This window comes from Brassica oleracea, chromosome C9 (assembly GCF_000695525.1).
Source record: "Brassica oleracea var. oleracea cultivar TO1000 chromosome C9, BOL, whole genome shotgun sequence".
NCBI classification, from domain to species: Eukaryota; Viridiplantae; Streptophyta; class Magnoliopsida; order Brassicales; family Brassicaceae; genus Brassica; species Brassica oleracea.
The window spans coordinates 22981964-23009494 of record NC_027756.1 but is presented as its reverse complement, the minus strand read 5'-3'; the positions used below and the strand labels follow the sequence as shown (position 1 = coordinate 23009494).

At 35.0% G+C, this 27531-nt stretch overlaps 5 protein-coding genes and 1 pseudogene across 5 annotated transcripts; 4 read left to right on the top strand and 2 right to left on the bottom strand.

Annotated features, from left to right (window-relative positions):
• Window positions 1–1756, top strand: part of LOC106314592 — a 7566-nt pseudogene extending 5810 nt beyond the window's left edge.
• A 4829-nt stretch (window positions 1757–6585) lies between these two features.
• On the top strand, window positions 6586–8562 carry LOC106319411 (ferredoxin--NADP reductase, root isozyme 1, chloroplastic). The gene is made up of 4 exons (XM_013757729.1): window positions 6586–6800; window positions 6882–6935; window positions 7253–7588; window positions 7666–8562. The coding sequence occupies exons 1-4, from the start codon at window positions 6774–6776 to the stop codon at window positions 8383–8385; spliced, it is 1137 nt and encodes a 378-aa protein (XP_013613183.1). The 5' UTR covers window positions 6586–6773; the 3' UTR covers window positions 8386–8562.
• Window positions 8563–9192: 630 nt separating this feature from the next.
• On the top strand, window positions 9193–11458 carry LOC106319317. The gene is made up of 2 exons (XM_013757600.1): window positions 9193–10058; window positions 11197–11458. The coding sequence occupies exon 1, from the start codon at window positions 9302–9304 to the stop codon at window positions 10043–10045; it is 744 nt and encodes a 247-aa protein (XP_013613054.1). The 5' UTR covers window positions 9193–9301; the 3' UTR covers window positions 10046–10058; window positions 11197–11458.
• Window positions 11329–13780, bottom strand: LOC106319316 (U3 snoRNP-associated protein-like YAO). The gene is made up of 7 exons (XM_013757599.1): window positions 13291–13780; window positions 12870–13212; window positions 12566–12790; window positions 12306–12483; window positions 12013–12188; window positions 11833–11898; window positions 11329–11746 (listed from the first exon to the last, which is right to left on the bottom strand). The coding sequence occupies exons 1-7, from the start codon at window positions 13668–13670 to the stop codon at window positions 11669–11671; spliced, it is 1446 nt and encodes a 481-aa protein (XP_013613053.1). The 5' UTR covers window positions 13671–13780; the 3' UTR covers window positions 11329–11668.
• A 716-nt stretch (window positions 13781–14496) lies between these two features.
• Window positions 14497–20535, top strand: LOC106318142 (DNA damage-binding protein 1a). The gene is made up of 19 exons (XM_013756010.1): window positions 14497–14750; window positions 15012–15060; window positions 15243–15302; window positions 15404–15495; window positions 15621–15672; window positions 15808–15870; window positions 15978–16027; window positions 16212–16287; window positions 16638–16847; window positions 16963–17069; window positions 17171–17279; window positions 17429–17629; window positions 17717–17932; window positions 18050–18160; window positions 18262–18537; window positions 18603–18877; window positions 18951–19299; window positions 19370–19654; window positions 19752–20535. Exons 1-19 carry the CDS (start codon window positions 14647–14649, stop codon window positions 20331–20333), a joined length of 3267 nt encoding a protein of 1088 aa, XP_013611464.1. The 5' UTR covers window positions 14497–14646; the 3' UTR covers window positions 20334–20535.
• A 45-nt stretch (window positions 20536–20580) lies between these two features.
• LOC106314591 (eukaryotic translation initiation factor 2 subunit beta-like) lies at window positions 20581–22878 on the bottom strand (the record flags this gene model as incomplete). The annotated part of the gene is made up of 10 exons (XM_013752441.1): window positions 20581–20835; window positions 20939–21024; window positions 21192–21334; window positions 21425–21570; window positions 21674–21756; window positions 21867–21924; window positions 22029–22084; window positions 22166–22283; window positions 22405–22442; window positions 22797–22878. Coding segments are annotated over 10 exons (882 nt in total), but the record flags the coding sequence as incomplete, so codon positions are not given.
• Window positions 22879–27531: the final 4653 nt, after the last annotated feature.

The window sequence follows — 27531 nt, the reverse complement described above, 5'->3', positions numbered from 1 at the left end:
GAGAGAGTCTTGAGGAAGAAGTTTCGGAACTCAACTTCCCTCGATCTCCGCGAGATTCTCGCCCACGTGCAGCAGCTGTTGCGGGAAGTGGGTCTTCTCCGGCTCTTTAAAATATCGTCTCTCCTCTTCCTTCATTTCAGAATTTTTTTTTCCTGATCGAAATCCAACAGCAAAAAATCCCTCTGCGTAAGTCTATATTGTGAGAGTGTTTCGTAGAGTTTATAGTTCAATAGGGCAATCACGAGTGAGGCGTGATTCGTCTGCCATGGTTGTATCCTGGGACTCTATATTCGTACAGTCCCGTCTCACTAACGGAGCGAATATTTTGAGTTAAGGAAAGAGATCATATCTCGCCTCCATGTCTATTTGCGAATACGGTTATTTGCGAATACGGTTTCTTATCGTCCTCGTATTCGTTTTTATATATTCGTCTATTTCCTTAACTTCGCTTTTATTATATCGTTTACATCGGTCCGGTTTTCCGGCTTTTACAAAAGAAACGACAATCCTCACCAGAGCCTACCAAAACGGTAACTTTTCTTAACATAAACCCCAAAGTTTAAGAATGTCATAAAACAAACCCTAAAGTTTAAGGATGTTAGAAAAAGAGACCCTAAAGTTTCGCGATTTATCATTCACCTGAGTCTACCTAAGTTTTCTAGTTCTTTATGTTCTGTAATAAAAGTCGTAGCTTTTGACATTAATTTTCAACTTTTATTAACATAAACCCCAAAGTTTAAGAATGTTAGAAATGAAACCCTAAAGTTTAAGGATGTTAGAAAAAACCTCTAAAGTTTTGTGATTTATTATTCAACTAAGTCTAACTAAGTTTTCTGTTCTTTTATGTTCTGTAATAAGTTGTAGCTTTTGACATTAGTTTGCAACTTTTCTTAACATAAATCCCAAATTTAAAGGATGTTAAAAAGGAAACCTTAAAGTTTTGTGATTAATCATTCACCCAAGTCTAACTAAGTTTTATCTTCAGTAATAACTCGTTGTTTTCTTACATTAATTTGTAAATATTTGATGGGGTTTCAGGTACTTTCATTTGACATGTAAGAAGGAGTTTAGGGACAAGATCATGTCAGAGTACTTCACATACATTGCAAAATCATCGTTGAAGATACTGACAAGCAGAGACAATCTCAAGATCCATACTTACGATCCAAACGATCCATACTTATGGTCAAGCTGTGTAGAGGAACGGATCATAGTCTTCACCACGAACCATAAGGAGAAACTGGATCCAGCATTGCTGAGGCCAGGAAGAATGGATGTTCATATACTCATGGATTACTGTGCGCCTAATGTTTTCAAGAAGCTCGCTGCAATGTATCTTGATTATGTCGAAGAGCATGATCTGTTTGAGCCTATTGAGAAGATGTTCCGTGAGGTGAAAGCAACTCCAGCTGAGGTCATAGAGCAGCTTATGGTGAGCAAGGATCCTGATGTTGCGCTTAAGGGGCTCATGGGGTTTCTTGAAAGCAAGAAGATGATTAGAGAGAGTGAAGAATCTGAACCAAAAGAAGCAGATGAGGAATGAAGCTTGAAGGATCCATGGAAGTACTTTAGTACTAATTATGTAGTTAATAACTAAGAAGTAACTGAAGTTTAGTGACTGATGGATCCATGGAAGCGGTAATTAAGTCCCTCAATTGTCACAGTTTCATATTTGGGAATGAGGTTTTAGTAAAAAGGACCTAAAGCTATTTTAAGATCTGACTGTAGCTACATACCAAGTGTCTTCATTCAAGATGCAAATTGGTCTCTTGTCACTAGCTTAGCTGCATCTATGCAAGTAAAAGAAATTATAGTTTTCAGAATCAGCTATGATCAGTAACAAAAATATAGACTTTTAGTGACCTTTGTTTAAAGAACATAATTACAGGAAATAACACCCACAGTAGAAAATTTATAACTTGTTTGTATAAATATAAGAAAATGAAAGAAATGCCTTCTGTGATTAGAACTTTAGTAAAATAATCTCGATAAACTGGATTAGTGTTGATAATGAATGTAATGATTAAAAGAATGACTTTTCAATTTTATGTGCTTATAGACTTTGTTCAGCGTAACTGTGTGTAAGAGCTGGGGGTTTTTAAGGTGAAGTTCTAAGCAAAATATAAGAACCGGTTCTTAGTTTTTTTAGTTAAAAATTAAGAGACAGATTCTTATATTCCGCTAAGAACTCCACTCTAAGAAACCCCCAATAATCATGCTCTAAGTGTGCCTTTATGTGTTGTAAGCCTCTGGTATATTTATGTGTTGTAAGCAAAATATAAGAACCGGTTCTTAGTTTTTTTAGTTAAAAATTAAGAGACAGATTCTTATATTCCGCTAAGAACTCCACTCTAAGAAACCCCCAATAATCATGCACTAAGTGTGCCTTTATGTGTTGTAAGCCTCTGGTTCATCCCAGCTTTGATTTATTTTAGGCCTGCGACTTCGGTTTTCCGAAACCGAACCGAACCGAACCGTCGGTTTTCGGTTAACCGAAGTTTTTTAAAACAATTCCGAAATAAACCAAATAAAATTTCGGTTCGGTTCGGTTCGGTTATCGGTTTATTTCGGTTTTCAATTTTATTTCCGAAAATAACCGAATTTTTAAATTTTCGGTTAATTTTGGTATAATTTTTCCAAAATATTTGGATATTTTCGGTTAAATTCGGTTATTTCGATTAAATTCGGTTATTTTTTGGTTATTCGGTTATTTCCGGTTCGGGTTTTCAGTTATTTTCGGATATTTTTGGTTATTTTCGGTTTTTAAATTTTTTTTTTTTTTTTGAAAATCAAAAACCGAACCGAACCGAAAACCGAATTAATTTTTAAAACCATACCGAATTGAACCGAATTGAAAACCGAACCGAACCGAAAACCGAAAAAACCGGTTCGGTCCGGTTCGGCCCATTCCGTTCGGACAAAATCCCAGGCCTAATTTATTCTATTAGGCTCCACTATTTCGCATAGTTCGGCTGCACGTGCCACACCTAATTCTTTAGACCACATTTCATTGGACCATGAGTAATTATCTGACTGGTTCAACCTTTTCTTGATTGTTTCTCTGTTTTTTTTTTTTTTTTTTTTTTTTTTTTTTTGGGAGCTCCGAACTCAAAAATATTTTATGAGATCAGTGAGACAGTTTGGTCGCCTAGCCTAGACCATAAATATTTCAAATTTACTTTGTTCAGTATGGACTTTTGTTGAGTTAAATTTAGTGTTAGATTATCCTATCATAAATAACCATGCGCTAGTGGTCGGGTTGTAGCATAGAGTTTCAGCGTCGATAAACTGAGTTCGAATCCGACTAATTTTAGATATTCCTAACGTGTGGCCATCGGTAATTTAACATTTCCTCGTCGGAAAGCGGTTTACTGTTTTTTTCCAATATATTTGATAATTTTTGCTAAAACAAAAAATAGATGCAAATATGCAAGGGCTTTTTGCAGAATTGACCTATAACTTAAAGTCAAACACAAAACTAACCTCTTTTTTTTTTGAAAATTGGTTTTGCCCTATTCACCCCACAAATTCATATAATTTACGAAAATGCCATCAATTTTTTTTTTCTTTTTTCTTTTCGAAAATGACATTTTTACTCTCTCACCCTCATCATCTTCAAGTAATTACAAGATTGCCATTGTCATCAATACCACAACCACCATGAACAACCAATTTGAAGCTCTTAATGCTCCCAAAATCGATTTACCCTTCTTCTTTTTCCATTCTTGTGAACTAAACACAACATATCTCTCACTTTCTCTCCACAATGAGCTAAAAAACTGAATTTATCATCTTCAGATAAGGCATCGTTCGATTCGTCGAACATATCAAAACGGCTTTTAAATTTGTCATCTTCTTCGTCAACTTCGTCTTCTCTGCCTACTTTGTTTCTCCGCCTTCCTTTTAACTAGCTCAATTTTATGTCTTTGTCGTCGCGAAAACAATAATTACCGGATTCATAAGATTTCAGAAATAGATGAATGAAAATAATAAAAATGAGAAAATAAAAGTAAATGAAGAAGATATTTCAAAATATCAGGTATGGGTATCAAAAGAAGAAGGTAGATGAAGAAGAAGAAGAAGAAAAAGATGATGATGAAGAAGAAGATGAAGATGAAGAACAAGACACGACGTCTTTAACATAAACCCTAATTTTGACTGTCGTAATATTAATAATGACTTGGAAAATAAATTTTGATGACATGGAAAATCGGTAAGGCAGCAACAAAACGAACTTATAACTCACCTTAATAAATCAGCCATAACTACAAATGTAAGTCATTCGCAGGGTGAATACTATATCATTAATTAATCTTTCGCTAATAAATCAGTAGAAACTAGACTGGAAAACATTAAGCCTGCTGTATTTTCAAATAACTTAGCCGTCAAATGAATGATATTCTAGTAATTAATCTTTTGCTAATAGGTCAGCTGTAATTAAGCTGAGTTTACTGTTAATCAAGCTCATTACGGCTGAAAATACGAAAACCAGCCATAATACCTCCAATAAGTCAGCTGTAGATTAAATAACTCAGCCAGCTCATGATCACTAAATCAGTCGGAGAAACAAAAATCAGCCATGTCTTATCTAAAAGCCTAGTGAAATTACAGCTCAACCCTTTGTGACCAAACAAAAAAATAGAAGTCATTTTTACGAATATAGCCCTAGTAAATCGTCTGAGTCGTCTGAGATGTTGGAAGTCGTCTGGACGACTGAAGTGTAAGTCGTCTGGTACCGGTTTATTTTAAAAATAATTTATAAATCTTGTAAAAAAATATTTTGATGCGTGAAAAATAAAAATCAAGTAATTATAAACAGTTTTAAGTGATATAAATTAAGATATGATAAAATTGATTTGTTTTGAAGATAGATGAGTGGAAGTAGTGAATCATGAAATACTTTGGTTTAGGAGTTTGGCAAACATATGTTGTAGTATTGTATGTATTGTTAGGGTTAGATTTTGGAAAACTAAAATGTTTTTTTCAAAAATTAGTTTTCACCTATATGTGTTTATTTATGTGTATAGTAAACACTTTTCAAGTTTGATTTGATTTTATGAAGTCTTTAATTAGATAATTAAGTTTAGGGGTTATGTTTAGGGTGTGGACGACTTATATTTCAGTCGTCTGTTGAATAATTTACTCGGACGACTTACATTTCAGTCGTCTGGTGAAGAAATTAAAACAGACGACTTACATGTAAGTCGTCCAGAAGAGTTTAATATTTTTAGCGGGAAATTAAATATTTTTAGCGGGAAACTAAAATAGAAGATTTTCCAGACGACTTACAAGTAAGTCGTCTGGTTTAAATTATTTAAGCGGGAAAATAATTTTTTAAAAAAATTTTAGGCGGGAATATTTGGACGACTTACATGTAAGTCGTCTGTTTTAATTTCTTCACCAGACGACTGAAATGTAAGTCGTCCGAGTAAATTATTCAACAGACGACTGAAATATAAGTCGTCCACACCCTAAACATAACCCCTAAACTTAATTATCTAGTTAAAGACTTCATAAAATCAAATCAAACTTGAAAAGTGTTTACTATACACATAAATAAACACATATAGGTGAAAACTAATTTTTGAAAAAAACATTTTAGTTTTCCAAAATCTAACCCTAACAATACATACAATACTACAACATATGTTTGCCAAACTCCTAAACCAAAGTATTTCATGATTCACTACTTCCACTCATCTATCTTCAAAACAAATCAATTTTATCATATCTTAATTTATATCACTTAAAACTGTTTATAATTACTTGATTTTTATTTTTCACGCATCAAAATATTTTTTTACAAGATTTATAAATTATTTTTAAAATAAACCGGTACCAGACGACTTACACTTCAGTCGTCCAGACGACTTCCAACATCTCAGACGACTCAGACGATTTACTAGGGCTATATTCGTAAAAATGACCTCTGTTTTTTTGTTTGGTCACAAAGGGCTGAGCTGTAATTTCACTAGGCTTTTAGGTTAGTTTTGCATTTGATTCAAGTTTGGGTATAAGTTTGGGGTTAAAATCAAGTTGTGGGTTAGTTTTGGCAAAAACCCAATATGCAATTATTCCCATGCAACTTACTAAGCTCTTTTTCTGTAAAGATCTCTGAAATTGTAATTTTGAACTTTCAAAATTGGCTTTGGAATTGTAACATACATGAGTTAGTTTTCTTATTTTCCTAAGAAAATTGAAATTTGCATAAATTATTATACCGAGAATTTGGTGGAAAAAGGGGAAAACCTAGAAGTAAAACCCAAAAAGAAAATCAAGTGTTTTTCTCTCTTGTACCACCAATAGTAAAACAATTTTTTTTTTGGCATCTAAAAATTATATTTAACCAAGTGAAATAGGATTGTACAAACATTTAAATCGATAAAGAACACTTTCATTCCAGAATCAGAAGCCGGTAAAAATAAAAAAAAATTCAGGATCACAAGATAGATCTAAACAAAAACTAAAAAAAAAAAAAAGAAGATGAAAAGCAATAGTAAAACAATTATCAATATTAAAAAAATTATTATCAAAGCGAAAATTATAAAGAATTAAGCAATATTCTGCCTACCGAGATCCACTGTCCCGAGGAGCCAACCAATTGAGAATTTGCAGACAGTGTGGGCTGTTTTGTGTCTTTTCTGGGCCTTGAAAGGATCTTTCTTCTCCTTACCCCTTTCACTATTAAACAACTCCTTCTTCTGCTCAACAATCATCCTCTTTCTCGATTTGCGATCTAATTCATAAACCAAATTCTTACTCCTCTTATCACCATGGCTCTCTCAACTCCTCTTTCTCAGGTTCTTTGTTTTTGTCATTATAAACTCTTTTACTTCCTTGCATATTTGCTGGTTTAACTAAAGTTTTGGTTTTGATTTCAGATGTCTGTTGCACTTCCTATTGGAATTGATGGGTCGAGCGGATCTATGATTAAGGTGAACAAAACTTATCTTGATTAATTAATTTTACCGAACCATGTTGTTGTTTCAGATGCTTTAGATGGTCCTGAAATGTTGTTGTCTTTGTGTTTCTTTTTGTGGGTTTTGTACTAATGTTGACTTGTAGTGAACTGGGGTATTGAAAGGTACAGTCTTTCGTAGCAGAAGATAACAAAACTCTGATTTTGTATCTGTTGAGACTTGAAAATTTGAATCCTTTGAGAGGTGTCTAGGAAGTGGAAGGAGCTCATTTTTTAAAAAAAAATCCACCATTAGTGTGTGGTAAGCGTTGACTTTTTTCGATTCTGTCTCAGGTGCAAAGTGTGAGCTTCACTGAGAAGTCATGCGTTCCTCTTCTGAGATTAGATACGGTATCTAGGAAACTGAGTTTGAAGAAACGGTCAACTGTATGTATGTCACTTCAGCAGCAAGCAAGGAGATCCAAAGTCTCGGTTACTCCTCTAGAGCTTGAAGATCCCAAGGAGACTCCTTTAAACTTGTACAGGCCCAAGGAGCCTTACACGGCAAAGATAGTTTCGGTTGATAGAATCGTTGGTCCACAAGCACCTGGAGAGACTTGCCACATTGTGATTGATCATGATGGGAAGGTTCCTTATTGGGAAGGACAGAGCTATGGAGTGATCCCTCCTGTAAGTACTGTGTTGTGTCTCTTTTGTTTCTAAGCTTCTGTTTGCTTATAAATGCATTGCTGTTTTGCTTTCCGTAGGGTGAGAATCCTAAGAAACCAGGTGCTCCTCACAATGTTCGCCTTTATTCTATTGCATCAACGAGATATGGTGATTCTTTTGATGGCAAGACGGCTAGCTTATGCGTTCGCCGAGCTCAGTACTATGATCCAGAGACTGGAAAAGAAGATCCTTCCAAAGCTGGTGTCTGTAGTAACTTCTTGTGCAATGCTAAACCTGGAGATAAGGTCCAAATCACAGGTCCATCTGGAAAAGTAATGCTTTTGCCTGAAGAAGATCCAAAAGCTACTCACATAATGATTGCTACCGGAACCGGAGTAGCTCCATTCAGAGGGTACTTGCGTCGTATGTTCATGGAGGACGTTCCTACATTCAAGTTTGATGGACTCGCGTGGCTCTTCCTCGGTGTGGCTAACTCGGACAGTCTTCTCTACGATGAAGAGTTCTCAAGCTACCTCAAGGACTACCCTGAGAATTTCAGGTATGATAAGGCGCTGAGCAGAGAAGAGAAGAACAAGAAAGGAGGGAAGATGTATGTGCAGGACAAGATTGAGGAGTATAGTGATGAGATCTTCAAGCTTTTGGATGATGGAGCTCATATTTACTTTTGTGGGCTTAAAGGAATGATGCCTGGGATTCAAGATACGCTTAAGAGAGTTGCAGAGGAGAGAGGTGAGAGCTGGGAGCAGAAGCTTTCTCAGCTTAGGAAGAACAAGCAATGGCATGTTGAGGTGTATTGATTTGTGTAATGGTGTCTCTCACTGTGTTTTTCTTACATTTCTGCAATTGAATAAAATCTTGTGGTGATCCATTTTGTATGGATGGTAAAGACTCTAAGATAGCTTCGTTTTGTATCTGTGTCGCTTGAATTGTATTGTTATTCATCAAATGATATGTATTTGGAAGGTTGAGTTGTTGCTACGTGGCTTGGTTAAGGTTCACATACGGTTTGAGTATTAAGTTTTCAATCAAACCGTAGTAGGAAAGATTTTGTATTTGGTTTGGTTTTCGGTTTTGTGCAATAATGAAAATTTTCCTTTTTAATTCAAATAAATTTAATAATTTAATTTACAGTTTAATTTGAATTAGGTTAATGATTTTTAGTTTCAATATTTATACGATAAAATAAAATAAATATAAAATTACATATTCGAAATAACTGTTTATATTTGAAATATTTATTTTGAATATTAATTTAAGTTTTTTTAAAAAATATATTAATTTAGATATTTTGATTGTATAAGATCTAGTACCTAAAAGAGCGTCTTATAAAATCGATTCGGGATATATTTCTACAATTAGGTTTGATTTTTATTTTTTTGAGCAACAATTAGGATTGGATATAAATTCTGATATTTTGGTTTAAATCCAGTTTAAATTCCGGGTTTAATTATAAATGTGAAGACCTACCAAAATCGAATAGAACTAGAACCGAACAGAAATTGTACCAAAAGTCGGTTTTAATTCAGATGGAATCCAACCGAGAAATAAAATGACAAAAGTACCTTTAACAGTCTCGTGACATCATTCTTTATTTCTTTCAAACAACGACGTCGTTTAATATTGAGCTCTCCTCTTTCACAGTCGAAGTCAAAACCCTAAATCCTCCCTACTGCTCAAACACCATTTCGGACGAGTGTGAATCAGAACCTCACCATGATTCGAATCACAAGACCAAAACCGATCATCGAATCACTGACCTACAACCTCATCCAGAGATGCTCCGCCGGGGGAACCCCCAAAGGAAAAGCCAAGCTGAAAACAGGCCAGCCACTGAAGCGTAACAAGCTCTCCACCAAGAACCCCGCCGCATCCGGAGAGGGAGAGGAAGCCGTCAAAGGCAAAGGACGAATCTCCGACGAAAAGCAAAAGCTCTACGAGCAATGCCTAAACGCTCCCTGTCCCGTTCGCTCCCTAACCCCCAAAGAGGCCGAGCGCGAGGCCCAGCGCGAGAAGCTAGGCCTGATCAGCAAGGACAAGCAGCGCGACATGGAGATTCAGAAGAAAGGAGGAGCCGCCGCGATGGGGATCAACACCGACGAGCCGATGCGCATCGGGACCGCGGGATTGGATTACGTCTCGCTCGGGATCTTTAGCGCCGACGAGCTGGTGAAGTACAAGGTGACGGCGGAGGACGGGGAGAGGCTCGCGAAGGAGAACAGTAAGGTGCTGATGAGGGAGCATAGAGAGAGGCGTGCGGCGGAGACTGTGCTGCTGAATATGAAGAAGGCGGCGATCGAGGCGTTGCCGGAGAAGCTGAAGATGGCGGCGTTGGAGCCTGATTTGACGCCGTTTCCGGCGAATCGAGGTATGGCTACGCTTACGCCGCCGATTGAAGGGTATCTTGAGAAGGTTATGGACGCGGCTAAGAAGAGCTCGAGTAAAGAGAAGTTGAGATGATTCGTTTTTAAAGGTTTGAGCTTTCTTCTTATGCTATCACTCATGATTTAGGATTTTGATCTTCAGTGGTTCAGTAAGACCTGCCTTTACTTTATTGTAGCAAATGTATAAAGAGATTTTGTATGCGAACTTGGCTCTTGCTTTTGCTTTCGAAACAGCTCTAATCGCTTGTTTAGGATTCATAGTTAGTGGTATTTTGATATTTGATGTTAAAGCGGTAGTCTTTGGGTGTAGAAAATGTATAGAAAGGCTATAGATTTTGTCATCTTTTCTCTTGGTTTTTGCTTTAGGGTTGATGTTTAGTAGTATTGATATGATGAGATATCTGATGTTAAAGCTGGCGTCTTGGTGTACTGTGTTGTGGAAATTGTATAAAAAGGGATGAAGATTTTCTGAAATATGCCATATTTTCTCTTTCTTTTGCTTTGGAGGTGAGGTTAAATGTTTGTTAGGATTGATGGTTTATAGTATTGATATCTGATGTTAAAGCTGGCGTCTTGGGTGTACAATGTTGTAGAAAATGTATAAAAAAGGTTAGAGATTATGTGAATATGCCAATGCCATCTTTACTCTTGTTTTTGCATTGGAGATGAGCTTTAGGATTTTTACTTAGTTGTATTGATATCTGATGTCAAAGCTTTCGTGGGTGTACTCTTTTTTAGAAAACGTATAAAAAGGTACGCTCTTGTTTTTGCTTTGGAGATGATCTTTAACCGTTTGTTCAGGATTGATGGTTAGTAGTATGCTGATATCTAATGTTAAAGCTGGCGTCTAGGTCAAAATTGATGGTTAGCTAGATTTCATATTATCGATTAATTGAAAACAAATTTCATGTAGCAAGTAGATGAATGAGAATCACACACTTGTTTTCTTCGAAGTTGGTGTTTCCAAAGTGAAATTGCAAACTTCTGTAAGCATTCTTGTAACCCTGTGTGCTTCTCTCCTTATAGACTTTTAGTCTTATGCAAGTGATCATTATTTAATCTTTTTTTTTTAGCTTTATATGTTCTTGTTTAGTTATATTATGAATTTACCATGCTTCCATTTTTCTTGTTTGTTTCAAGTCCTCATCTTGTGATACTCTACGTATGTTTGGATATTTGTTCAGAGTTTTCCTAATCAATTCCCTGCTGTTTTTTTTTGTCATCCAGTTGATTCTATATTCAGAACGGAACAGAACCGAGACTGAGACATTTGAGAAGTGCTATTGACAGAAACTTAAGAAACTGTTTCTAGAGTTCCCAAGCTTTAAAGATAGAGTAATCGTTGATGCAGCTTATTTTTTACTTTTCGCAAACGCTGACTTTCATAAGGCTGTCTGGCTCTCGATAAAGATTTTCTTAAAGCTGTGTTCGGACCGTAATAAATGTTCAAGTCTTTGTATCTCTGGTTTAATATTTTTTTCTCGATTGATTTTTATCCGACTTTGATTCATCAGAACCTCAAAAAACGTAAAAATTCTCTCTATTGTATAAAGAGCATTGGGTACAACAAAACAAAACAAACAAGAAGGGAGTAAAAACTACAAGAGCTTAAAAGACTTGTAGGTCTTTACATAACTTCAAGATTAAGCCAACCGCTTGTAGCAAGTAAAAGATGTAAGTAACAATCCTTCCGAAATTCTCATGACAGCCTTAAAGGATGTATAGCGACGCCGTTCTGCGCAGACTTTAAGCATCCCCATCTTCCAAATCTCGTTTCCTGCCATATCAAACACAACGGTTTCAGATTAGCATTCGAACACAAAACAAAGAGCAAAGAAAGACAGATAAGAGAGGATCAAATACCTGTCCAACACCGGCGATCAGAAACTTGCCGGATTTTGCAAAAGCCATAGAATTCACATATCCAGACTGTAAGACGATATTAAAAGGCAACGTGAGATTATTGCTTGAAGAAGTGAAATGCTTTTCGATTTGCACTAGAATCAAATACAGCACATAAAACATAAGGAAATAAATTTTTACCAGAGGAAGCTTGAATAAAGGTCGAAGGGCAGTTGCTTCAACAGCCATCAAATGCACAAAACCATTACCAGCTCCAGATGCAGCAAGATCACTACCTCTACAAACAGCAACTGAACTGACCCAAGAACTTGCTGTGCATGAGTTATTATACTCCACATTATCATGATCACCATTTTCTGTTTTAAGAAAATATTAAAAGAGTTGAGACCTTTTAGAGCATCGGAAGCAGCAATGAAACAAAAGAAAATGTTTAAGATTCAACTGCATCAGGGATGAGACGAAAAGGAACTTACCATTAATGGTAACGGAATGTTCATTCTTAAGGAGAAATATTGGTTTCTTTTTCAACATGCCCCAAAGTGCAACAGTTCCGTTATCCGAACCAGACAGGTACTCAGTATCGCTGATGAAACAGCAGCTCTCAAGAGACGATGCAGGTGCACGGTACATCATACGAGCTTGCTCAGGCATCTATAATCATCATATAAACAAGACTTTCAAATACAGTACACCAGAAACCAATATGATGATGAAAAAAAATACTATTCTTCACCTTGTGTAATTGCATGGTTCTGTCTCTTCCAACCGAAATTGCACGCTCCTTCCTTAGCGCATCGATGGCTAGGACATCATCCTGGTGTCCAAAACTGTCCTGTACAAAAGCTTTATCTTCTACATTCCACGCCTTGACACTACGATCAAACGAACCGGAATAGAGCTCCGTAGACCCGTTTCTGAAACATAGACACGAAACTGTATTCCTGTGACCTGGAAAGGCCTGTGGAAACATGATTATAAGAAGCTGAGAGTAAGACAACCACCACAAAACAAAAAAAACGGGATCTTATCATTATTACCTGGACATGTTCTCTGGTCCGCACGTCCCATATATGAATATGACGATCAACTCCTCCAGTAGCCAAGTAACGACCGTCCGAGCTAACAGCTAAAGCAAGAGTCGCCCTGCTGTGTTTCTTATTCCGAGGCTCCCTCACTTTCATCCCATGAGACTTGAGAGTCTCATCGCTTGGCCATTTGTATATCTCCTTTTCCCCAGAGGATACATCCCAGTGGAGGATAGTACCGTCTTTCGAAGCTGAGAAGCCTCTTGTGTCGTCATCAGACAGAGCAACCGACACAACAGAATGTCTGTGCTTGACTATAACACTAAACCCATCGCTACTAAGTGGCTCCTGAACCCTGACTCATTACAAAAAGGCTTAAACTTTATTACTATTAACAAATTTAAACAAAAAGATCACTGCTTTGATTCATTACCTCGATGCAATGGCTCTTCGAACCCTACCAGTTTCCTCCTGCTGCTTCTTCATCAAAGTCTTGACAATATCATCATCATCATCGTCATCACGTTCTTCACGCTCTCTCTGCCTAGCTTCTCTGGTTCGTTTAAGTAACGCTTCCGCTAACCTCTTCCGTTTTTCTCCCGCCGTCTCATCGGCAAACTCGTCCTCATCCTCCGCTTCTCTCTTATCTTCCGCAAATCCGTTCTCTTCGGCGTCGGATTCAATAGACTCGATGTCTTCGTCATCGTAACTGACTTTCCTGCGTTCCTTCGTCTCTTGCTCGAAGAATGGATCCCTGTCATTCGAACCCTTTTTACCGCCTCTCTTGATGCTTCCACCTTTTGGGTACTTCATTCTTCCCTCAGCTAAAGCAGGAGAGCTCAACAAGGGTTTAAGGTTTAGCTTCAGGGTTTAGCGGCGACGGCGGAGCAGAACAAAACACTTTTGTATATTTGGTCGGAAAGTTGAAATCTTTCAACTTCGATTTTACAAAACCTAGGTCTTCTTTAGGAATCGGGTCGTACCGGACAGACACGGCCCATTAACTAGCTAATCTATCTTGAGCCCATTATACAAGTTCGCTTTTTTGTAGGCTACAATTTTTTTTTGAGCTGAAGACTAACCGGAAACCATCCTATATGGCATGCCGAACCGGAGAATCGTTGTAAGTTTGGTACTTAATCCGGTTTATAAAGTTTTGGTATTTATTTCTCAAGTTACTACATGAAACCGAAGTATATATGATCAATCTAATAATTTTTGTTTTGTTTTTTTTTAAGTTCTTTTTTTGATATAACTATTGAGTTATTTATGTATTTTATTGAATTTAAAAATCTAATATGTGTTTTGATTTTTAAATAATAATTTAAAATGATGTGATATATTTACTCATATTTATTATTGAATTTGATTTCACAAGAAATTTTATGGAAAAATAAAAACCTAAATCTCAAGAAAAACCTCCAAAATTTACAGGTTATACTTAAATTTCACACGTTAAAATTTGAAAACTAGTAAACTTGTCTTAATCAATTAAAATTTTAAAAATTACGAATAACATCTCTAATATATTATACCATAACTCCAAACCTAACCGAACCGAGCCATACATCTAATGTATACCGAACCGGCCGTCACTGTCGACGGGGTGTTGTTTCTTCTTGGTTCTTCGCTTCTCGCCTCTTTCTCATTGTTTCTCTCTCTCTTTCTCTTTCTCCTTCGTTAAAATCCCCAAACCTCGTCTTAGAGAAATCCAGAAGCTTCTCCCGAATCAGAGGCGGGAAAGCCCTCGCATAGTAGACAGTAAATCCAGAAGAAGAAGAAGAAGAAGATGAGCTCATGGAACTACGTCGTCACGGCTCACAAGCCCACCAGTGTCACTCACTCGTGCGTGGGAAACTTCACCAGTCCCCAAGAGCTCAACCTCATCGTCGCGTATGAACTCTCCTCCTTCCTCTCTTTCTCATCAATTTAGGTTCCCCTTTTGGCATAGAAGCTGTTAATTTTGGGGTTTAGGGTTTTCAAAGGAAGCTTAGATTCAGTCACTACTCGAATCTCGTTATTGTTATGAAGTCTTAACTAACTTAAATCTTGAAGCGGGCTCACTAATAAACATAAAGATTGTGCCTTTTTGGATATGGAGGGTTGCTAGCACTTTCCTTAATTTGTTTGACAGAGGTGTTGATCTGGTTGCAGGAAATGTACTCGAATTGAGATCCATTTGCTTACCCCACAAGGCCTTCAGGTACTACTTACATCTCTCTCTCTCTCTTCTCTCAGGCTTATATTGATTACCGTTCCATTAACAAGGAGAAGTTGCTATCTTGTTTTTCATTTTAGTCTTTAAAGTATGAATTTAAAACTCTTTGTTGCCATCCTTTGTTTTGTTAGTAATATAATTTTCTGCTGGATGTGCTTAACTTGCAGCCTATGCTGGATGTTCCTATATATGGAAGGATTGCTACTTTGGAGTTGTTCAGGCCCCATGTGAGTATATATATATATATATACGACTCTTATCGTGTTCTTTTATCATGGTCTTATTAGTAAGTTACAGTGTTGATAGTATTTTCTACCACTCTTTGCAGGGCGAAACACAAGACTTTTTGTTCATCGTAACTGAGAGACACAAATTCTGTGTTCTTCAGTGGGATGCTGAGTCCTCCGAGCTTGTCACAAGGTAGGCTTTCCAAATTATCAGCATCCAGTTGTGTTACTTGTCTTTCATTTTATGATCGTGCTTGCTCTATAGTTGATGTTATCAATAATCAATCCTGCTGAATATGATGTGTTGACATTTTTCAGAGCAATGGGGGATGTTTCTGATCGTATAGGCCGACCAACAGACAATGGTCAGGTAATGAATGATGTCTCGTTGCACTGTGAATTTCAGAGTGCTGAAATCCTCTACTTTCCTTCATTAAACAACATGTGTTGTCATTAAGGATTGGTTGGCATTTAGCTTACTACTGTTTTGAACCTTTTCTTGTAGATTGGCATAATAGATCCAGATTGTAGATTAATTGGACTCCACCTGTATGACGGCTTGTTCAAGGTATATACTTATCTTACATAGATGTGTGCTCGTTTACTGAATTATATATAATCTCTTACTTATACCATATATGATGATTCGTTCTGTTTCTTTGGTTTTTCTTTTAGGTTATACCATTTGACAATAAGGGACAGCTCAAGGAAGCTTTTAATATCAGGTACTGTTTTACTCAGTTAGCATATTGCATTCTAACGTCACCTTTGTGTGTCTCCTAGTGGTCCTTTGTTTCCATGCGTCAGATAGTTTCGAAAATCCTTAATAGACTCTGTCCTCTTGACTCTTTACGGTATCGTTATTCTGTGGACATTTTTGATATATTGAGTGTGGTGCCTAAATTTCAGGCTGGAGGAGTTGCAGGTTCTGGATATCAAGTTCCTGTTTGGATGTGCAAAGCCCACAATTGCAGTACTTTATCAGGTGTGGAAATATCTTAACATGACTGTGCTGTACATGCATTTAAAACCAAACCTTGTTCTTTGTTTTCAAGTCTTACTAGATTTCAATGTAGAAAGAACACTTGTGCAGTTGGTTAATATATATACTGTTGGTAGTTGATGGAGTTTAAGAAAAGTAACTTTACTCTATTTATTTAAGTGGTAGCTGCTTAAAGATCTTTTCTTTCTCTATGTTTTTTTGTTACTTAGTCCTATTTATTGATGTAATCTGATTTGTGTGATGCAGTCTAGAATTTTCTCCGGTGGGACTAACTTTTTTTTTTTTTCTGAATTAAACAACCCCGGTGGACTAACTAATGTTTGTTTTCACAGGACAACAAAGATGCTCGTCATGTTAAAACATATGAAGTCTCTCTAAAAGATAAGGACTTTGTCGAGGGTCCATGGTCACAGAACAATCTCGACAATGGTGCTGACTTACTGATTCCCGTACCACCACCTCTCTGTGGCGTCCTTATTATTGGTGAAGAAACAATTGTCTATTGCAGTGCTAATGCATTCAAAGCAATACCAATACGACCTGTATGTTCTTTCATGTGATCTCACCTGATTTTGTAATTAGTTGTCTGAGATTTCTTTGAGTACCCCTCTTACTATTATCTGAGTTTGTTATGTGACCTTCCATTTTCGTCTCCAGTCCATCACTAAAGCATATGGAAGAGTTGATGTTGATGGCTCTAGGTATCTTCTTGGTGACCATGCTGGACTGGTTCACCTGCTTGTTATAACACACGAGAAAGAAAAGTAAGTGTACTAACTGCTACATCTTTCTATATTCTAAACAGTTGAAAGCTCTTCTGAATTTATTTACTTTATGCATATACTGCTTTTATTTGTATCTGAAGGGTCACTGGCCTAAAAATTGAGCTCCTGGGTGAAACGTCCATTGCATCCACTATATCATACCTTGACAATGCCGTTGTCTTTGTCGGCTCAAGCTATGGCGATTCTCAGGTGTGTTAGAATAAATTATGGTCTGAACTCTTTTTGCTTAATTTGTTCATGTTGAATGTAAAAGAAAGAATTGACGTTTCTTTTCTCTGGTTTCTAGAAGAATTCAAATAACTATCTGAGTGTTTCCCTGTTTAATTTTCCACTTGCAGCTAGTAAAGCTAAATCTACATCCTGATGCGAAAGGCTCATATGTAGAAGTCTTGGAGAGGTATACCAACCTGGGGCCTATTGTCGACTTCTGTGTAGTCGACCTCGAGAGACAAGGGCAAGGCCAGGTTGTAACTTGTTCTGGGGCATTTAAGGATGGTTCCCTCCGCATAGTTCGCAATGGCATAGGAATCAATGAACAGGTTTGATTTATATCACGAAATCTCAATGTCTTATATGTTCTTTTTTTTCTTATCTAGTTTCTACCTTAAAACTCCGCTGTATTGCAGGCGTCTGTGGAACTTGAAGGCATCAAGGGAATGTGGTCGTTGAAATCTTCAGTTGATGAAGCCTTCGACACATTCCTCGTGGTTAGCTTTATCAGTGAAACTCGCATATTAGCCATGAACCTTGAGGATGAACTGGAAGAAACTGAGATTGAGGGCTTCTTGTCCCAAGTCCAGACTTTGTTTTGCCATGATGCTGTGTACAATCAGCTTGTACAGGCAAGTTTTTTTCCTAGTGCTTTAGGGCAATCGATGTATTTGATAGCTGTAAAACACTTCTCTGGTCTCTCCTCTTTATTCATGAGCTTGAAGAAACTGCTGTCTCCTCTTGATCAGGTTACCTCAAATTCTGTTAGACTAGTCAGCTCTACAACTAGAGAATTGCGGGATGAGTGGCATGCCCCAGCTGGATTCACTGTTAATGTTGCAACCGCAAATGCCAGCCAGGTTTGTCTGTTCATCCTAGGTTTGATTTAACAGCTTGTTTCATTGTGTCTAGCCATTTTCGAATGAGCATTTTTAAATGGATGCTTTGATTTGCGTGGTAGGTTCTTCTGGCGACTGGAGGTGGGCATTTGGTTTATCTAGAAATTGGAGATGGGAAATTGACAGAAGTGCAACATACTGTTCTTGAGTACGAGGTTTCTTGCCTTGACATCAACCCCATCAGCGACAATCCTAACTACAGTCAGCTAGCTTCGGTTGGGATGTGGACAGATATAAGCGTCAGGATTTTTTCCCTGCCAGAACTGACTCTTATTACAAAAGAGCAACTAGGAGGAGAGATCATTCCCCGTTCTGTTCTTCTCTGTTCATTCGAAGGGGTATGATTCCATTGAACATTACTTCAGAACCGAGTGGTAGAATTTAACATATTGTTATGTTGCAGATATCTTACTTGCTCTGTGCTCTCGGAGATGGTCATCTTTTGAACTTCCAGTTGGACACAACTACTGGTCAATTGAAAGACAGAAAGAAAGTATCACTTGGGACTCAGCCTATAACTCTGCGTACGTTTTCATCTAAAAGCGCCACACACGTCTTCGCTGCATCAGATAGACCAACCGTAATCTATAGCAGCAATAAGAAGCTGTTATACAGCAATGTCAATCTTAAAGAAGTTAGTTATATGTGTCCTTTCAACTCTGCTGCTTTTCCCGACAGGTAAACTAAAAATCCTTTCATTTTTGCTGTTCGGTTTCAAATTAATGAGTTGATTCTCTCTTGTGAACAACAGTTTGGCGATTGCCAGAGAAGGTGAACTCACGATTGGAACCATTGATGATATTCAGAAGCTTCACATACGCACTATTCCTCTGGGAGAGCATGCTCGTCGAATCTGCCATCAGGAACAGACACGTACATTTGGTATCTGCAGTTTGGGAAACCAGACAAATGCTGAAGAATCTGAAATGCATTTTGTTCGTCTGTTGGACGACCAATCCTTCGAGTTTATGTCAACTTATCCCTTGGATGCGTTTGAATACGCTTGCTCCATACTAAGCTGCTCCTTCACCGACGACAAGAATGTCTATTACTGTGTTGGAACCGCATATGTTTTACCGGAAGAAAACGAACCAACCAAGGTATCATCTTTCTTCGAGACATCATCACTCTCAAGTCAAAAAGTTATAACTTGTTTTTTTGTGAATGCAGGGAAGGATATTGGTATTTATAGTAGAGGATGCGAAACTGCAACTTATCGCTGAGAAAGAAACCAAAGGAGCTGTGTACTCTCTCAATGCCTTTAATGGAAAGCTTCTCGCTGCTATCAATCAGAAGATTCAGTTATACAAGTGGATGCTGCGTGATGATGGCACTCGTGAATTGCAGTCTGAATGTGGACATCACGGACACATTCTAGCTCTCTATGTACAGACCCGTGGAGACTTTATCGTTGTTGGTGATCTCATGAAATCGATCTCCTTGCTTATCTATAAGGTACATTAACTTAGTTGTATATCAAATCTGTGCTCAAAAACAGTAGCTTTGGATGTCTAATTCTTGAACTTTTTTTCTGTTGTTGTTTGTTTTAAAGCACGAGGAAGGTGCAATTGAGGAACGAGCTCGGGACTACAATGCTAACTGGATGTCTGCTGTTGAGATACTCGATGATGATACCTACCTTGGCGCTGAGAACAATTTCAATCTGTTAACGGTGAAGAAGAACAGTGAAGGTGCTACTGATGAAGAACGAGGGAGGTTAGAAGTAGTTGGGGAGTATCACCTCGGGGAATTCGTTAACAGATTCTGCCATGGATCGCTCGTGATGAGGCTGCCTGATTCAGAGATCGGTCAGATCCCAACTGTTATTTTCGGTACAGTCAATGGAATGATTGGAGTCATTGCTTCGCTGCCACAAGAACAGTATGCTTTCTTGGAGAAGTTGCAGTCGAGTTTGAGGAAAGTGATCAAAGGAGTAGGGGGACTGAGCCACGAGCAGTGGAGATCGTTTAATAACGAGAAGAGAACCGTGGAGGCGAGGAACTTTTTGGATGGGGACTTGATCGAATCGTTTCTGGATCTGAGTAGGAACAAGATGGAGGAGATATCTAAATCCATGAATGTTCAGGTGGAAGAATTGTGTAAGAGAGTTGAAGAGCTCACTAGGCTTCACTAAAGCCCTCATCAAAATCAATGCCATAAGCTATGTTTTTCCCTTCCTTTTTAAAACTTATGTTGAGTTGAAAGTCTTTTGTCATTAACAGCTTTTGAAGTTTGATTGACTTGTTGTCTTCGTGATAGATAACTTTGCTCAAGTGTTGTCTGTCTTTGTCAAACCAACTCTTTTTCAAGTCTTTTGGATTGAAAAAAAACGTGAATCACTTTATCAAACTTTATTAAAATAAATCTTATGTTATCATTTTCTTGAACATTTTATCAATTGCATGCGTTTTTTTTTTGATGTGTTTGTAATTTGGTTTATATTCATTATAGTTATTGTAATAAAATGTGATAGCAAAAAGACAAGACAAGTATGTGACAGATAAACATCACGACTCCATAGACTGCTCTTTATTCTTTAGAGGTTAAAAACCTCTTTGGTATCATCAAGTCTTCCTTTTACCAACGAGTGCAACATAACCAGCTTTGATCTGTTCCACAGATCGTTCTGATCCACACTGCCAAAACCAAAACATATATTACTCATTCACTTGCTCAGATATAACATATGACATCAATGGTGATGCAACAAAAGTAAAGTCTTCAAATGAGCTTTTTTACCGGTTCACATCTCATAAAGAAGAGACGATTCTCCTTTGTAAGATTTGTGTCTGGGCTCTTGCAACCATGGCAAATGACATAGTTATCTACAAATGAAGAGGAATATCACTTAAAATTCTGGGCACAACCGAACGAAATAATTATTAAGATACTATACTAAAATGTTTATAGTTCCTAAAATCTTAGGTCCAGTCCCTGAAATCTAACAGCACAGTTCAAAACCGATCTTGAGATTAGAGGAAGAGTTACTTACTGACATATTTTCGCAGATTCGCTTCAAAGCTCTTGGGTGCAAACCTCCCTTTAACAACCAACCTTTGCTGGCCATCAAGTGAGCCACTAGTACCCAATTCAGAAAGCAAGAACGCCATAACATGATCTGGTTGTCGATGCATCCTCAATAAAAAACATGCTATATACATAAACATAAACATCAAGAACTGATATACGATCTAGTGAGTTTGAAGAGACAATGTTTGTTCATACGTTTTGCAAAGGTCCATAAAGTTGACAAAGACCGTCTTCTTTGTCCCCTCACGAAGAACTTGGGGAGGCCTCATAACTGTACGACGCCTATTTCCAGTTAGGTCCGGATTGTTTTCACGCAGAATGTTGAAGACCCTACCAAGCATCTGAAAAAAAAACATACAGCTCCAGTTATAAGAAATTAAAACAAGCAATAAGAATCTTGAAAAGGATTCACTTGAAAACAAAAGCTATCTGTGATGTGCTCACCTCTTCATATAGGTACAATCTATCACTTCCCTCCCAAGGATAACGATTCTCCTGCTGGATTACTCCTTTCTCTTCCTCATGACCTGCAAGATATTGTATGTAAGATTCAAACTGGATACATAAAAGTAAACATGAACTAATATTCTATTAATATAATAATTAGCACAAAATATATATATGTGGAGTTTCAAACCACCATCCAAATCTTCTACGGCTTCAACATTTTCTTCATTCAGTGAGCTGGAATCAACCTAACCATCAAATAAAAACCAATGTAAGGTGAATCATTATAATCAAGACACAAGTTTGAATAAATATAAGAGAAGCTTAGTACTAAACATTTATAAACACTCACTGGCTTCTTGCTATTTTTCATTCCACTAACTGCGCTTTCAAGACCATCATTAACTGCTGCAAAATAAATGAGACAAAGTATTTAAGTAAAACATAAATAGAGTGTTGAAGAGAAACAAAGTTCTTCATCGATTATACCTCCAGGCATTGGATCATCAGCTTTCTCCATCTGCAATTCTGGTGATGAGCTCTCAGCATGATCCTGAAGAACAACTTTCTTCTTCTTTTTCTTTTTGGTTGGGTCAAAGGGTGCAAGCTGATGTAAAAGAGATTTCCGTACACATCATAATTAGGTAACACATGCAGCATGAAAGAAGGAAACCAAAATCTATACATTTGTGTATTCATTGTAGACAAAGAAACGAATAACGACTTACTTCTTGTTGCATCTCGTTAATTTCATCAGCCATGATTACTGCCAAGAAAAGTATTTAAACAAAAATCAAATATTATAGTGAAGGGGATGCACATCAGAAACAAAAAAGATGGCAAGTCCCACGATAACGTAGAAACCAAATATTTTTTTTTTTTTTTTGTAAACTTAATAACGTAATAACGTAGAAACCAAATATTAAACTCCCAAAATCATAAACAACAACCAATATTTTTACCAAACAAAAAAAAAACTACAACCAATATTCCAAAAGTAGGGTTATATTCCGACTAGTCTATATGAGAAACTCTACAAGGTATTAGCACGGGAACGTTTATATATATCTCTTTATTTCAGGAAGCATGGACTCAGATCTTCGAGAAGAGAACGACCTACCGCACAAGGGAAGCAGTGCACGACGCAGAGAAATCGAAGACGGTGAAGCTTCTTGATTTTTTGTTGTAGTTGGTTGCGTTGTTCAACCCTAATTTTTTGGCTTTATATATTTTTAGTAAAAATCTTAATTCATCTATGCTATACATGCTATTTATCTTAATCATCTCACGAAGTAAATAAAAGAAAAGGAAATAACACATACGCTTGATTTAATTATTTATTGTGAATGATGATAGAATTAAAATTTTCGTAACATAATTTTTTTTATTCTTTTACAAATTACTAGGTGGTTTCCTGTTATTCGCAGCACTAAAATTTTAAAAGTAAATTATATAAACATAAAAATCAGATTTATAAATCTAACTATATTTTAAATATTTATAAATACATAAAATTTAATCTTAATCACAATTATCTTACATGATGATGAAAATCTTGTGGAGGTTAATTTATTCTCTATTAATCTATTTAATCTATCTATACTATTATTTTAGAATTGAATTTGTTTATTTGTCATGTTCTCCATGATTTTAGTCTTAGTCATTAAACAATTTTCATTTTAATTTGACTAATTAAAGTTTTAATATCTAATAAATAAATTATATGATTCATTATTTAACTGATTACAAACTAATATTATAAAAATATCTCAATAATAAATGGAAAACATTTTTGAAAAAAGAAGAAGATAATTCCATGTATTTATTTTGTGTTTATCTACATCTTTATTTCTTATTTATTTATTTTCATAATTAGTATTATATATATACACATATCATAATTAGATTTATCATTATACTAAAATATTATAAATAGTTTTATACAAAATAACAAAAAATTATTTATGTTTGTTTGTAAACATAATATGTCATAGCATATTTTAAAATTATTAAATTTATTTTAGTATTAAAATACTAAAATGAAGTATATAAACAATAACAATAAATTTGATATATATTTATTTGTTAATGTGATTTTCGTGATATTTTCATTTTTATTCTTATCATTCAGTTGCAAAAATAACTTGTATTTGTTATTTAAGTTGAAAATTTAATATTTCTTTGTTTTTATTTTTACTAAATATTTATTGTTATCATCCAGTTGTAAGAATAACTTTCAAAAATAAAATATTCTTTTTTTACAACAAGTACCTTATATTTATGAAAATTTAAAATTTACTTTTAATTTTTCAAGATTTTTAAAAAATTATAACTTTGTTTAAATTAAAATTTCCTCAAATATACATTACATATTAATGTTTTGTTTGTCAACATAGTTAGTCTGATTGAGTGTTTATTTAATTATTATAGGAAGTATTTCACAATATAATTATACATATATCAATGTTCTTATTTTTTTTGACTAATATACTATGTAAAGTTGAGTTTGGTTTAACATTCTTTTGCTTTTGATTTATTTTGAGATTTTGTAGGTTATGCTAATTCCTAGAATTTGGTTTAATAACATCACTTTATATTAACAATTATATATTTTTTTATTTTATTATATCATTGTTTATAAATTAATATAATAAAATTTTGTTCAAGATAAAAACATATTTACAAGATATTAGTGTTGTTATCCAAAAATAATGTTTTTAAATCAATAAAAATTAAGAAATCAAGAAATTGAAAGATTCATAAAATAGTATAAATTTAATGTTTAATTTAAATTTTTTGATATTTAAACTAATAATATAATTATTAATAAATATTTATTAAATAACTCTGCCCACATGTGCGGGCAAAAACTCCTAGTTGTTAATAAATCATTTCTCTAGGATTCAAATCCTGTCATAAGACTTCCTTTAGATTTAGGTTGCGGGTAATTTGGTTCTTCTGTTCTGTTGAATAATTCCAAACATGTGGAAACTTAACATAGTAATAAATGTACATGTTAAGAGATATAAACAAAAAAGAAATCTAGAATAAGAAAATGAAGTTTTCTATTTAGCTTAGATTTGTGTCTCCATATCCCACATGTGTGTACTCCTTTTCTTATTTTTCGTTTCTCATTTGTTTCTTGCGTATCTGTATTCCTGAGCGGTTTCCGTGAGAGCTTCGTGTTTGTATACTTGTGCAACGTGAGTTCGAGGTTAAATGACTACACAGTTTAGATCAAATATCAAAAACGAGCTTGAACACTTACAAGAGGAAATAGTTAATTGTCCAAAAGTTTGTGTGTTTATGTTTCTCGTTCATCTATTTGTTCTAAAGCTGTGATTCGACGAGGTCACATCTATCAGAGCTACACAGAGCTCTTGATTGAGCATGTGGTATTGGGAGAGTTGATTGCTTAGTCATAGAGCCGGATACTATACGGTCGCACGCATCTTCTGCGTTTAATGAGTATTATGAAACCAATGGGAACAATCGCATTGCTTGTTACTTCGGTGGAACAGCTACACTCACCAAGATATAAACCCTAGTAAGTTTCTTGCACCATCTAGGTTACTAAAATGAATAATCGGCCAATAATATCTCTCTTTATATCTACAAATGTTATGCCCTATTTTATATATGGATTTACCCATGTATACTTATTTTCCAAAAGTAAGATAAATGACAAAAGAAATACGTGACTGAATTTGAGTAACCTCTCTAATAACATATTTTGATATAACATTTTCTTTTCTGCAATTATTTTATGTATGGGGAGTACAAGATACTAGATGAGATATTTTATATGTTGCTTGCAGGCTACGGAACATGCTTCTATGAATATGATGTATGTAAGTAGGAACCATCCCCTGTATATTGATCCTGAAGCATTACAACATATTTTCGTAGTCACGTGTCATTACTAGGATCTTAGTATCCTTAGAAAAATAAGTTGATCTTTATAAATATATATTATATTATTTTATTAAAGTAACTATCAAATTGATTAGTAGTGTAAAAAGAATATTCTCAAATTTTTAATGAAATAAAAGCTACGGAATTATCTAATATGATTAACATATATATGACAATTAATAATTATGAATAATAAATATTTGAAAACATTTTTTGTATCATCTCTCTTTTTTTGTTTAATTTGATACTATTAAAAAAAATAAACAGTCACATCAAACATATAATAAAAAAGTAGATTTTTTCTTATATGGTATATTTTGAATTTTTTATAACGACTACATATTACTAAAAATGACAAAAGTTTCACATTGAAAGTTTTGTGATCAATGGTTTACTTTTTTGTTCAATCAAGATACAAATGATCATAAATCGTATGAATATTAAGTCTCATTAATAAATATTCATATTATATATATATATATATTAATATTAATATCATTAGAATTAAACTATATACTACATAAAAATATGTTAATTTCAAAAATTTCATGGAAAATTATTGAGATCTTAATATTTTAATTTTGAAATTTGTATTTATAAATCTCACATTAAAAGTTTTGTAATTAGCGGTTTAAATTTTTGTTACAGTAAACATACAAATTTTAATAAAACCATATGGGTAAGAAGTGTTAATAATAAAAACTTATATTAAAATATACTATATTTATGTCAATATCACTAAATTTTAATTAATACCATATAAAGTAAATAAAGTAATTAATGTATATACTTTTATATATACAAATTATTTTTTAAATATGTGGTTTCAAATATGTTATTTGATCCTGACAGTCCGAGAAATACACTTCTTTAAATCGATGTGATTTTTAATATTAGAAGCACTATATATATTATTTTATTCAGATTAAATATTTTAATCTTGATTTTTATTCCTAAAAAGCTTTTAATGAAATATCATGACAAGATTTCAATAATCTCCTTTTGAGTTTGTTCGAAAAATGAGAGATTTGATCATTCGTTTAATATTTGTTTCTCCCTAATACCCTATCTAGCTATTATAAATGTAAGAATGAAAGATTTTAACTATTTATTATAAGTTTTCTGGTTTATCATTTAATAAATCAAACATTTAATATATATATATATTTATCGGTATACTCTTAAGTAACTAAACCTAAATCATAGGTTAATAAAATAAATAATTTGTTTTGTTGTTCTAGAATTAGATGATTTTTAAACTGAACTAGTGAATATGTACTAGACATACATTTATATTCCGAGTCTGCACTTATATTATATAACAACTTGATATATTAGAATCACTAACCTGTGAATAGAATTTATTTGTATCTGGAGTAGAACTAATTTTTACAGATGTCCATCTTTTTAAATTGACACTTATGTAATTCACCGAATTCATAGAAGAAAAAAAATAAAAAAATAAAAAAAACTCATATCAGTGAAACATAAACGACAACGAAAACACAATTTTATAGAGGTAGAAAATGAAATCACTTATGAAGAATCAATAGTAAACAAAACCAGAGCCGAAAAGAGGCATTTACTTATTACAGAGATGGTGCACCTAATCCCCTTTTGTCATTTTACAATCGATGTTTCCTATACGACTATTTTGATTTGTGTCAGCGCAAAACTTAATATCCTTTTGTGCATATGGAGTCCTGAAATAATTAAAATGAACTTTAATACGTTAACTCTTCAACAACAATGATAAATTTAAGAGACCAACATTTGTATTCATTATTTTATCACTACAAGAAAACACATGCTTAACGACGAAAATTAACGAGGAAAAACAATCCTCGTAAATTTGCGTCGAGTTTACGACGAATTTACGTGAAAAACTAAAGTCATCGTTATTTCCTCGTAACGTAACGACAAAACTGTTTCGTCGTAAA